This window comes from Gorilla gorilla, chromosome 19 (genome assembly GCF_029281585.2).
Source record: "Gorilla gorilla gorilla isolate KB3781 chromosome 19, NHGRI_mGorGor1-v2.1_pri, whole genome shotgun sequence".
NCBI classification, from domain to species: domain Eukaryota; kingdom Metazoa; phylum Chordata; class Mammalia; order Primates; family Hominidae; genus Gorilla; species Gorilla gorilla.
Window position 1 is genome coordinate 34,493,788 of NC_073243.2, and position 13,595 is coordinate 34,507,382.

The 13,595-nt window shown below is 45.3% G+C and overlaps 1 protein-coding gene across 8 annotated transcripts in view; it reads right to left on the reverse strand.

Moving 5' to 3' along the window:
- The window catches only part of PDE8B (phosphodiesterase 8B), a 247,997-nt gene extending 235,908 nt beyond the window's left edge, over positions 1-12,089 (reverse strand). For 6 of the 8 annotated variants that reach the window (XM_055366985.2, XM_055366982.2, XM_055366984.2 and 3 more), the window contains exon 1: positions 11,864-12,046. In XM_055366985.2, the coding sequence (XP_055222960.1) occupies positions 11,864-11,899 (36 nt within the window). In that variant the 5' untranslated portion in view covers positions 11,900-12,046. Of the gene's footprint in view, positions 1-11,863 lie in introns of all 8 variants that reach the window. The other 2 variants (XM_055366979.2, XM_055366980.2) reach the window with 2 other exon arrangements.
- Between the last annotated feature and the right edge of the window lie 1,506 nt (positions 12,090-13,595).

Consider the following 13,595-nt stretch of genomic DNA (forward strand, 5'->3'; position numbering starts at 1 on the left):
GGGAATTGGCTGGGAAGGAGCACATGACTCAGGCTGATAGAACTGGTCTATATCTAGACTGTGGTGGTGATTATGTGGACACATTACAAGATGACTTACTTTGTCAAAACTCATCAAACTGTACACTTTAAAATAGGAGTCCCCAACCCCTGGGCCATGGACCCATACCAGTCCGTGGCCTGTTGGGAACTGGGCCACATAGCAGGAGGTGAGCGGTAGGCCAAGCAAGCAAAGCTTCATCTCTATTTATAGCCACTGCCCCTCACTCACATTACCGCTTGAACTCCGTCTCCTGTCAGATCAGTGGCAGCATTAGGTTCTCATAGAAGTGCGAACCCTACTGTGAACTGCGTATGCAACGGATCTAGGTTGCACACTCCTTATGAGAATCTAATGCCTGATGATCTGTCACTGTCTCCCATCACCCCCAGACAGGACCATCTAATTGCAGGAAAACAAGCTCAGGGCTCCCACTGATTCTACATTATGGTGAGTTGTATAATTATTTCATTATATATTACAATGTAATTATAATAGAAATAAAGTGCACAATAAATGTAATGTGCTTGAGTCAACCCGAAACAATCCCCACCTTCGATCTGTGGAAATATTGTCTTCCACAAAATTGGTCCCTGGTGCCAAAAAGGTTGGGGACCGCTGCTTTAAAAGGTATATGTTTTGGCCGGGCACAGTGGCTCACGCCTGTAATCCCAACACTTTGGGAGGCCGAGACGGGTGGATCACGAGGTCAGGAGATTGAGACCATCCTGGCTAACACGGTGAAACCCCGTCTCTACTAAAAATACAAAAAAATTAGCCAGGTGTGGTGGCGGGCACCTGTAGTCCCAGCTACTCGGGAGGCTGAGGCAGGAGAATGGCATGAACCCGGGAGGCGGAGCTTGCAGTGAGCCAAGATCGCGCCACTGCACTCCAGCCTGGGCAACAGAGTGAGACTCCATCTCAAAAAAAAAAAAAGATATGTTTTATTGTACATAAATATTATACGTCAATAAAATTCATTTTTAAAAAAACTTACAACATTTACCTCATGTTATGGACTGAAGTCTGTCCCCCAAAATTCCTAAGTTGAAGTCCTAACTGTCAATATGACTATATTTGAAGATAGGGCCTTGAGGGAGGTAATTAAGGTTAAATGAGGATAAAGGTGGGACCCTAATCCAATAGGACAGTATCCTTGTGGGAAGAGGAAGAGACACCATAGAGCTCTCTCCATACACGCACAGAGAAAAAGCCATGTGAGGACACAGCAAGAAAATGGCTGTGTGCCAGCTGGGAAGAAGGGCATCACCAGAAACCAACCCTGACAGCACCTTGAGCTTGGACTTCTAACCTTCTGAACTGTGAGGAAATGAGTATCTGTTGTTTAAGCCACCCAGTGTGTGGTATTTTGTTATGGTAGCTGAAGCCGACTGATATACTGGACCACCAAGCATAAGATAATAAATTCACCATCCCTTACGAATCATATTATTCTTGGGCCTACTTTGTCTTCAGCCAATTAAAACTTTCCTAGAGCATATACTGAGAGACAGAGGTTGTTTTAATTCTGCAAGGGAAGGCCTCGGCCAACAGTTCACACAACCAGTTCACATGCTAGAGCCAAAGTGATGAGGACAGCACAACTTTTAGGTCTGTAAAAGCCATGATTGACACCAGTCAGAACTTACCAGGGCCAAGTGAAAGGAAGAGACAGGAGCACCTCCATCACACTCATCTGTGTGTCAGATCAGATTTCTGTGAAGCAATTGCTTTCTCTTGGCTTCTCATTGAGCCTCACTTAGTACTGGCCGCTAAACTATAGACTGTAGACGTCTTTTTCTCTTCTATTATCCCATTTATCAAATAAATTCTGCAACAGATGACTGCATTGGTTCTCATCTTTCCACTAATTATGATTCATTTATTAAGAGTAATATTTTTCAGCTAACAAACTAGATCTACCCCTCTCCTTTAGAAGCTATCTTAGCAGCACTCCAAGTTTGGTTATGAAGAAAGGCTTCCAGAGGGAAAGCAGCCTTTATTTTGACCATGGCATGTTAAACTGTTGCAGTCAAGGACTGGCCTTAGAACTCCCTGGAAGGTTTGCCCCTCCAGGGAAACCAAAGGGCATTTTGGCACTCAAGAACAAAGCCAGACCACAATCACCCTTGATAACAACCAGGTCAGCTGACTCAACTCATGGAGAAGAATTAATAAGAACATGGGCAAAAGACAGGCACCAGGTGGCAAGCCCGACCAATGGGCTGATGATAACAACTCACACCGTGTTAGTGCTGGAAGGGGCCTTAGAGATATTCTAACGTCACCCTAGATCTTTTCTCCCTCCATATTCCATCTGCCTGCAAATCCTGTTAGGTCCACTTACAAAACTGATTCAGAATCTGACCATTTTTTGCCATCTTCACTGCTACCATTCTGGTCTAAGCTGCCAAAACCTCTTGCCTGGATGACTGATGGTCTCCTAGCTTCACCTGGCTTCCCTCAGGCTATTCTCCATCAGCAGCCAGGGTGAGCCTCCTACAAACTGTCAGACCCCCCACTTCCCATCTGACCTGGTCTTTATAGCCAACCACAGTCCCTGAGCAGCCTGGCTCTCCACAACCTCTCTGCCCTCAGCTCCTGCTGCCCCTCCTGCTCACTTCCTCCTGCTCCAGCAGCCTCCTTGCTGCACCATGGGCATGCCGACATGCTCCTTCAGGGCCTTTGCACCCACTATTCCTCCCACTTGAAATATTCTTTCACAAATATCCAAAAAATTTCACAAATATCACTCCCCACTTCCTTCAGGCTTCAGCTCAGATATTACATTATCAGGGAGGCATTCTCTGACCATGCTATTTAATATGGCAGGGTTCCCCACCCCATCCTGGACAGTTATTATTGCTCTTTCCTGCTTTATCTTTCTTTCTGGTGCTCACCACATCTGACACTTGCATCCTTTCTCCTCTCCCTCTTCTTCCCTTTCCTCTCCTTCTCCTCCTCTCCTTTCCTTCTTGACTTTATCCCCACACTTGAAGGTAAGCCTCAAGAGAAGATCTTTGTCTGGCATATATTAGATGCTCACTAATTATGTGTTGCATGAATAATAGAAATATGTCCTTTAAGGATGACAAGTCAGAGTGGGGAAGCAAGTGTCCTAGGCCGCCTGTGTCCTCCCCTGCTGCTCACAGCTCTCATTGCCTTCCAGATTTCAAGCCTGGGGAAGAGGGGGTGTGAATGACAGCAGTGCTTGCTGTAGTGCAGAGAAAAACCCTGCAGACTGGGCAAATCCCTAGAAAGGCAGAGGGAAGGGCTTAGGGGAGAAAGAGAAGACCAACTACACCTGGGCCAAAGCAAGAGGCCATCTAGGTGTTTGAGACAGGCAGGAGCAGATAATGTTGTGGTCCCCAGCCTCTTCTCCCTTCCCCCACTGAGCGCTATGCTTTACCCTCAGACTTACTCATCAGGGTACCAGCTGAACTGGTACGGAAGCAAGATATTGATTCTCTAAGCCTTCCGGTCACCCATTCAGCATTTGGAGCAGACACAGAGCCTTGTCCACTGACTCAAACGTCCTAGACAATATTACATTGTCCTCTGTGTGTTGTGATGCACAGGGTTGAAATACACTGCTTTATCCTTCCTTCTACTCCCTTCACTATTTCCTCCCACTCCTTCCTTCCTACTTATTTTCCTCTTGTGCAATCCTTGCAGCCGTGAGATCTTTTCTGCAGTTGCAGAGATCAGTGGGTGAGCTGTGGTCTTTCCGACAGAAGTTATTCTCATGATATGAGTGACAGCACATTGAGAACCCCCAGTGCACGCCATATTTAAAGATCCAAAATGCCCTTCCTTAAACAGAAAAACTTACCCAAGAAAAGATAGATTGTGAAAATACTTCAGTGGCCATTGTCCCCCTGAAAATGCTACTCTGGAATAAAACTGGGTGTTTCCTCTTCAAGATGTGAAAATGAGTACTGCAAAACGATGCACTTTAAACAGGAATGCTGTTCAATGGCTGTTTGACAAAGATGTTCATAGTAAGCCCTTTATCAATATTATTCATCTCAACCTTCCTAATATCATTCCATCGAAAGCCAGGACAGGATCTAGAACTCCTCAACTTTCTAAAGTACTCTTAGGTTACTAAGAGGGTCTTTTGTGAAGTTTTCAAACAAAGATTTAATTAAAAGCTCTCTGAGCAAGTTAATTTTCCTATTTCAATTGCATGCTATTCCAACAAAGATGGTCTTGAATTTATTTTTTAATACTAACTGGAACTAGAAAATAGATGCTAAAACCCTAGAGAAGTCATGTTTTCCTACTCTTTAATCAGCCATGGCCTCTTAAACATGTATACAATGATAAAGAGCTTGTGATAAATACATTTATTAAGTCACTTACTTTCTTAGTAATGTCCTGACCTTAGTAACACCCTTCATAAGTTTCACTCAAAAGGAGTAATATTTACAATGGAGAATATTGGCTGGCCACGTATGCTAGATGCTTTTTCATTTGTTTATGCTTCAGTGTAATTGTCTTAATCTTCTAGGGAAAGTTTAAAAATTCTTTTGAAGATGAAAACCAAGGCTGGAGTCAGACAACACCAGGGTCAGGGAATGCACACCTTGGTATGGGTAGGAGAAAGTAGACTGCTTGAGAGATAGAAGCTCTGGATTCTAGTCCCCTCTTTGCCATTTTTGCCATATTTCATCAAATCTAAAATACCACTAATTGTAGGGAATGCCATCACTTTATGTATCACTAAGAAAAGAATGCTGCCCATCAAACAATGACAGTCCTACAAGATATGAAAATTGCTCCCACTGGCCACTCACTGCTTTGATTTTTTTTTTTATCTATAGATTAGGCTATATCTCCTGGCTTCAGTTTAGTTACTTGACATGTAAGAGGTAACCCCTTTGCACATCTCTCAATATTGAAACATAAATCTAGCTGTAGGTACTTGTGGGTATCTTTTCTTCCTTAAAAGCACTTGGCTGCTACTTTGCAAAACAAACAAGCAAACAAAACTGAAATTGCATCATCCCTCCAATGCCAAATATTTGCCTCATCAATATCAAATTTATCCCCATGCTCTATTTCCTTGACTCCCTGTGTAAACAATAACTTTTATGTCAAGGCCAAATCATAGTGTAACCTTTGTGAAGTCATCTTAGCCAGCAATTAAACTAAACACATGTATTATCAACCATGCACCTACTTCAACAAATGTTGAAAACATAAAAAGCTGAAACTGTGTACACTGTGTACATATTCATAGACAAATCCATTACAACCACTGCCTGGCTGACAGCAATTTATAAGAAACTGTCCCACCAGCAGCAGTGATCACAGATTCAGACTTGTAATCAATTCACAAGACACAATAGGTTTTAATCTATCACTGCCTTTATTTAGCTTTCTAGTAGGAAACAGAATGGGAAACACAGTTTGCATAGTATCTGCTACCTCGTAGGAAGGCCCAGCAACTACCCACAGTTGCAGAGTCTTGGCCTCCCCTCTGCACACTATGGTGCACATAGTTGCCAAAGATGAAGAGTGTGGTTCACCCTACCCAGGAGAAACCACTGCTTTGGTTTCCTTCTGGATTCTTTCTTGCTCCAATCATGGAGGCCCAAGGCCACTGGGCAACTCATAGCTCTTCCAATCCTAATGCAGTCTCAGGAATCAATAGTTTTGCAATAATCAAGACAGATAATTCACCTCAGGTACACAGCAATCCAACTGCTGTGTTTCCAAGAAAAAGATGGCATGAGAAGGTAAGTCTGCAGTCATCTTCCCAGGCAGGTCAACGGGAAAAGGTTGCAGGCCTAACTCTCAGGTATTAACACATCCTGATTCCAGGGTCATTAAAACGGGAGAGGAAGAGGGTGCCTCTTAGAAAAACTGAAATGCTGCTTTTCCAAATCAATTTAACTGCCAATTCTCATTGTCTTAACTGTAACAAGGATAATAATTTTAAGGGGCTATTTAAGGGGATAGTCTCTTGTGTTCCTTTTGGCTGTATGATCTAATTAGGAACCTATGACTTTAATATGCGTAGGCTGTTGGAGCTTTAAAGTGGTAATGCAATTACTGCCATACTAACAAATACATGCTTCCTGGGCACACCAGGGAAGCCCTGGGAGCTTGTGTGGCAGAGCCTCTGGGTTGTCTGTGATGCTGGGACACAGGCTGGAATGCAGGACACTGGGTGTGAAGGGCTCCATGAGCTTCTGAAGCTGCAAATAATCATAGCCACCATTTTTGACACCTAGTCTGTACCAACCACTTTACATAGATTATCTCATTTAATCAGGACAATAACCCTGCAAGGGAAGTATTACTATTCCCATTTGACAGATGAGGAATACTACTGGCAAGCAATGGAGCTGGGATTAGCACCCAGGCAGTCTGCTTCAGAGTTGGTGCTCCTAACCCCTAGGTTTCCCATCTCTAACCCACAGCCACCCGGCTTCACATTACAGTCAATGCCATCAATAAAAGTTTGCTTGATGTAAGTAGTAACATTGGGCCCCTTTAAATATTACCCAGGGAATTCAGAAAAATAACAGTTTTGGGTTAGGAAATGGCGGGGGGTGGGGGGACAGGAGGAGATGGATGTGAGGTGAAGAGGAAGATGACTCCATAACATGGCTCAGTAACCTACAGGCCCCGTCCAATGAAAACAGCATGACTACATCTCAGGATGTGCTGTCTGACAGAGACAATGTGTTATGGGCTGAATTGTGTTCAACACAATTCTTAGGTTGAAGTCCTAACTCCCAGTACCTCAGAATGTAACTGTATTTGGAGATAGAGTCTTTAAAGAGGAATTAATTTTAAATGAGGTCATTAACATGGCTCCTAATCCAAGATGACTGGTGTCTTTGTAAGAAGAGATTAGGACACAGACACACAGAGGGAAGACCATATGAAGACAGAGGGAAGACCACATGAAGACAGAGGGAAAAGATGACCGTTTACAAGCCAAGAAGAGAGGTCCTCAGAATTAACCAATGCTGCTGATACCTTATAGTTCTGAGGCTTTTAGCCTTCAGAACTATAAAGAAGTCAATCTCTGTTGTGTGAGCTATCAGTCTTTAGTACTTTATTATGGCAGCTCTAGCAAACTAATACAGAGTGCTCTGTATTTACCATTTTCTCTTTCTGGACACACTGAAAAGCATTTCCTTGTCTCCACGCATCAGGTTGAGGTCTGTGTGACTAGTTCTTACCAAAAGACTGTAAATACAAGAAATATGCTTCATTTCTGAGCCAAGGCATTTACAAGCAGGTGTTGATTCTCCACTGTCTCTGTTTCCTCCCCTGCCATAGGATCATCAAGACTGCATGTTCTAGATAGTGCAGTTACAAGATGGCAGAGCTCTGATAGCCTGGTGCCCTGAGTGTCTCTGTGGAGCAGGGCAATCTGCTAACCTGCTTTGGACATAAAATGTGAGTGACAAATAAATCTTTATATTTTATTTTTCATTTTTATTTTATTATTTTATTTTTATTTTTATTTTGAAAAATTTAAAGAAGGTTCTCACTATGTTGCCTAAGCTGGTCTTAAACTTCTGGCCTCAAGCAATCCTCCGGCCTCAGCCCCCTAAAGTGCTGGGATTATAGGTGTGAGCCACCATGCCCAGCCTCTTTCTATTTTTTAAGCTACTGAGGTTTCAGGGTTGATTTGTGACTGCAGCATAGCCTAGCCACTTCTCACACACAAAGCTACCTCAGAAAAGCCAGGGTACCAAAAACAGATATTTCAGGAATTCATGTGATATTAGATAAAATCATACTAAGTTGTTATTTTGTAGGCAAAAAATGGTCAAATATGGACAGTTTCATTTGTGTGACCTCTAACTGCACATATTTGCAGACCCTTACGGTTGGAAAAGACCTTGGCAACCAACAAGTCCTACCATCCATAGTTTATAGACAATACTTCTGAGACCCTCTCAGATTAAATGATTTATCAAAAGTCCAAAAACATGTTAGTGGAAGAATTGGACCCCAAATCAGAAATTACATTTCATTTAGGGAAGGCAAGTTAGCAGTATGTATTTAAAAGTATATATCTGGCCAGCACGGTGGCTCACACCTGTAATCCCAGTACTTTGGGAGGCTGAAGTGGGAGGATCACTTGAACTTAGGAGTTTGAGACCAGCTGGGGTAACACAGTGAGACTCTGTCTCTACAATAATTAAAAAATTAGCTGGGCATGGTGGCGCACGCCTATAGTCCCAGCTAATCCGGATGCTATGGCAGGAGGACTGCTTGGATGGGGAGGTCAAGCCTGCAGTGAGCCAATAATGCATTACTTCCCTCCAGCCTGGGCAACAGAGGGAGATTCTGTTTTTTTTTTTTTAAAAGTATGTATTTAAATAGTAACCATGATCTTTCACATAATAATTCCACCCCTAGGAACAGATTCACCGGAAATATCTAAACAGGTATGCAGAAATATATAAATAAATGGATCCACCGTGTGGTCTTTCACAAGTACTGTATGTGACTGTGAAAACTGAGAAATAATCCAAATGCCCATTCACGGGGATTGGTTAAATAAATTACGGTTTACCCATCTGCTCTCAAGCCTACAGAGTTAAAAATAAAGGAGTCAATCTCTTTGCTGACATGAAAAGACACCCAGATCATATTGATGAAAGCAAGAAAGTCCAAGTAGAAAAAGAAAAGAAAATTATCACTCATAAAAGTTTTAAATCTCTATGCACTGAGGTGTATAAAGCATCTGACACGTAGTAGGCACTTTTTGCCCTTCCCTTTTCTTCCTTCTTGCATGTCGCTTGGATCATTGTAAATACACCCAGCTGGCTGGTTCAGCTCCACCACCTACTAGCTGTGTCATCTAAGATGAGAAGCCTCAGCTCTCTCATTTGTAAAATTTAAAGAAATAGTAGCGCCCAGGCACAGTGGCTCATGCCTGTAATCCCAGCACTTTGGGAGGCCGAGGCAGGTAGATCACAAGGTCAGGAGTTCGAGACCAGCCTGACCAACATGGTGAAACCCTGTCTCTACTAAAAATACAAAAATTAGCCAAGCCTGGTGGTGCGCACCTGTAGCCCCAACTACTTGGGAGGCTAAGGCAGGAGAATCACTTGAACTTGGGAGGCAGAGGTTGCAGTGAGCCGAGGTTGAACCACTGTACTACAGCCTGGACAACAGAGCAAGACTCTGTCTCAAAATAATAATAATAATAATAATAATAGCACGTCCTTCAGAAGGTGTTGATAGGATTACATGATAGTGTTTACATAAAGAGCTTAGTCCAATGCCTAGCGCCTAAGTACTTAAAAAATTTTCACCATTATGTTGATATTCATCTCTGAAAACCTGAAGAAACAAGGTTCTTTGTGGCTTTTTAATCTCTTATAATAATTATCTAGTAAAAAAAATTGTCATCCTGCTTATTTCCCTTCCTAAAGCTAAATTAAAAAGCTAAAGAGCAGTGTTACAAAAAAGCGAATACATAATATATTGAATTTAAAATGTGTTTATTAACTGATTCTCCATAAATAAAAATAAGATGTGTATATAAAGTAAAAAAAAAAAAAAGCAGTGCTTATCTCAATAAGCTCTGGCAATTAGGCATCCAATATTTAATACAGCTTTTAAAGACAATTTAACTATTTCATTACCAAACTGATAAGCTGCTTTTCTGAGAAGTTGACATTAACTGAGTCATTCCCAGGTAAGTCAATTGTTTATCAGATATGATGTAAGCGGCCTCCATGAGCTCTGCAAGACACTGGGCTGTCTTCCACTGAGGGGTTAGTCTGGGGCTTCCCCTCTACTCATGCCTGTAACAGAGAGGTTGTGGCTGGAATCTTTCAAATGCACAGAAAGGATGTCTTCCAGGATTATATAACCAAGCTCAAACTTTACCAGGACTTTCTATGTGAGATCCTTCCCAGTGCATTCTAAGCATTAACTAAACCAGTCAGGCTTACTTCCACCTATCTTTAAGCCTGAATGATTTGTGTAGCCCTATAAACAGATTGGAATTAAAATTCAATTCACCCACTGATCTAGTATCTCTTCCGTCCATAAACGCTCTTTGGAACAAAGTACAATCTGTAGCAAGACTGCAAAGAACTAGTGAGCATTCACAGGCTAAGTCTGGCAGATTACTGCCAGAGTGGAATCCAGAATTAAAGGCTCTGAGCCTTCCTGGCAGCTGAGGCCAGGACAGGTTGTACCGCTTGCCCAGAGTTTCACAACTGGTCAGTGGTACCACTGAGCTTGGAATCCAACTCCCCGGCCTCCCAATCCATGCTCTTGCCACTGCTGATGAATTGTCATTCTTCTGTTTTTGCTTCTTGGAAAACCGAACCTCTACAAAGTTAAAATAACTTATTCAAGGTCAAGAGGGCAGTCAAGTAGAACTGGCAATGCGAACTGCCGGGTTATAAAATCCAAGAGGGCGGGTCCTCTGGCCCTCGCCTCCCCTGGGGACCTTGTGTAAATGTTTTCGTTGATTGTCTCCCAACACACAGTTTAGAGGAACTCTCTCTTCTAGGTTAGCACTGCACGTCCAACTTCAGGTTCAGACAGAAGCACCTGTAACTATCAGAGCCAGCACGCCCCCAGCCACCCTGACCTCCCGACCGACCGTCCATGGAAGGCAGCCTGGGCAAATAACCACCACTCAACTGCGGAGGTCTTACAGTCCTAGTAACTCACACCTCGCCGCCAGCAGTGTTTTTCTGGAGCTGGCAACCTGGGGACGGGTAAACTGGTGTCAGATTGAGCCAGAAGCAGAATGGATGGGCACAGCTAGTCTTGAGGGTATAGAGGAGCCTGTGGACGGTTCAAGGCTTCTAGCCAAGCTTTTGTAAAGGCTGCTGCAAGCTTCACCTCTCCCAACAGTCCTTAGAAGCACAGCTACTTTGATCCTGGTAACTAGGTGCGTTTCAGAGGACACTCTGAACGCCTAGCGGAACGCCCCCAGGTTCAGAGTGGCAGCGCCGCCTGCGCAGCTTCCCCCTTGCACTAAGCGTCCCTCCCTACCACAGACTGTTCTCCCGGGCACTTTCCTGCGACCCCGCAGCGTGGGACCCTTCTTTGTACACACGTTCCAGCTCTTCCTTTGCTTTGCTCCACCTCCAAACATCCCTTCCCACAGGGGATGAGGCGGGTGGTTTAGTCCACGCTCCGTCTATTCACCCAGCTAGCGTTGTCCCTAGAACTTAGTGCAAGGGTGAGGGTGGGGATGGTGGTGGGGGTGGGGGTTAGGGTAGGGGTAGGCGTAGGGGTGGGTGCCCCATTGCAGAGTCCCGAGCGCTGGAGCTAGGCACTGAGGTGCGCGCGCAAACACACACACACACACACACACACACACACACACACACGTGTACACACCCCACGCTGGGGCTGCCGGCGACTCACTACTCAGAAGGGGAGGCAGCTTTGCAGCCACTGGAAGCACGAGGAGGAATGCAGGGGCCCCACCGTCCCGCGCCGGGGAAGCGTGGAAAACACCAGGCGCAACAGGAGCCCGAGGAGCCGGCCCGACGGAGAAACAGGTCCAGCTCCCGCTGAGAAGCGCCAGGTGGACGCGAACGGCGGCTGTCTGTGGTCAATTATTATTGGGAATAATAAACCTGACGGTTACACTAGACGCTCGAGGTGCTTCCCGCCTGGAAAGGAAGGAGGTAGTTGGCACTAGGACACGCAGGGACTAAGGGCGAAAAGAAAAGAAAAAAAGCCACCCTAGCACCTGGGTGTCTGAAAGGGGGCCCTGAAGCCGGCTCTGGGCTTGTGCCAGCGGCCGGGTGCCCAGGTGTGAGGGGGCGGCCGAGGGCTGCGCGGTCCCCCGCGCTGGGGGGCTCACCTGGCACGCGCTCGGTGGGCAGTACAGCTGGTCCATGCCGGCGGCGGGCGGCTCCTGGGCGCCCTGGTGGTGCCCGTGCCTGGCGCCTTAGCCCCGCACAGAGGGCACCGGCCTGGCGCACCCTGCACCCCACTCCCCGGGCCTCGTGCCCACGTGAAGGCTCTGGTTGCTCCGTGGGACTCTGGCAGCGAGCCTGAGCCTCCGCGCCTTCACTTTCCAGACGCGTCCCCGGGCCGGCGGGTGCCTGGGTCCTAGCGCCCCTCCCGGGTTGTGGAGCCCAGACTTTGAGCCCGCTGAGCTGCTCCGCTCTGGGCAACACCTTCCCGGCCCCTCGAGGGAAGTCCAGCCTCGCTGGAGCTGCCAAACCTGGAGGCTTTCTTGGGACTCAGGATTCAGATTCCCAACACCCCCTTTACAGGTCTCCACTTTCCTCTCGTTGGGTGGGCCTTTGCCCCCAGGAAAACGCTGAAAGATCAGATTTGCCTGCAGCCCTCAACTCACAATCCCATACACTATAATTTTAAAGAGATTTTCAAGTTAGAGATATTGGTCCCTGTACATATATAACACATCATATGTAATAAAGACAAGTTTTCCTCCAAGTAGAAGAATGGATGTGAAAATAACATCTCCTGGGCGCGGTGGCTCAGGCCTGTAATCCTGACACTTTGAGAGGCCAAGGCGGGAGGATCTCTTGAGGCCGGGAATTCGAGACCAGCCTCAGCAACATAAGGAGAAAAAACCTTGAAAAAAATCTATTAGGGGCTGAAGTTATCCCTCAGCCTTAATTGTAGGGACAATTTACAAACATGAGTCAAACACGGATCAAACCAAAGGTGCAGCTAAGCTTCTAGAGCCGCCCCCCCACCCAACTCCCCTCCAATCTGGGTAGGTAGCTGGTATCACTAAATGTCTAAGCAGATACTATGAAGCTTTCATACACTTCCAGGAAGTAATACATTGTACCTAATTAAATGCCTCAGCCTTAAATGGTCCTGGCATCTTGCTTGCAGCTATTACCATGCCTGGCCCATACCTGGCTCCTCTGGGGTGGAGCGATTTTGAACTAAGGTCTAGAGAGCATTTGCAAGGCCTTTTCCTTCTCAGCTGCCCACACTGCTGAGTTAGTCCAGCCAAAACCAAGACCAACAACAATCTGTTCCTGCTGACTTTCTCATCCAGAAAGGCTGATGAGATTTCTAATGGCAGAAAAGAAAAATAAGTCATTTTTAGAAATAAAACAAGAGGAAAAATTATTATTTTTAACATTAGCCATAAAGGCCTACAAAAAGGCATGAATGCAGTATGAATATGGCCTTCACCACGTTTTTCTAGGAACCCAAGCATTTTTTCACAAAAGCATTCCTCCATGTGTGGACAAACTTCAAGATGACTCCCAATGATCCCCATTGCCTGGTGTCCATGCCCTTGTGTTGTCCCCTCCCCTTGAGTGTGGATGGAACTTGTGACTTGACTTGCTGCCCACCTATGGAACATGGCAAAGGTGACCAAATGTCACTTCATAGATTAAGTTATACAGTTTTGCTAGTAGAGACTTTCTCTTGCTGGCTTTGATAAAACATGCAGCCATACTGGGGAGGCCCACCTGGCAGGGAACTGAGGGTGCCTTTGTTCAAGGGCCCTCAGTCCAACAAACTGAAAGGAGGTAAATTCTGCCAAAAATCAGGAGAGCCTGAAAGTGAACCCTTCCCTAACTGAGCCTTGAGATGCA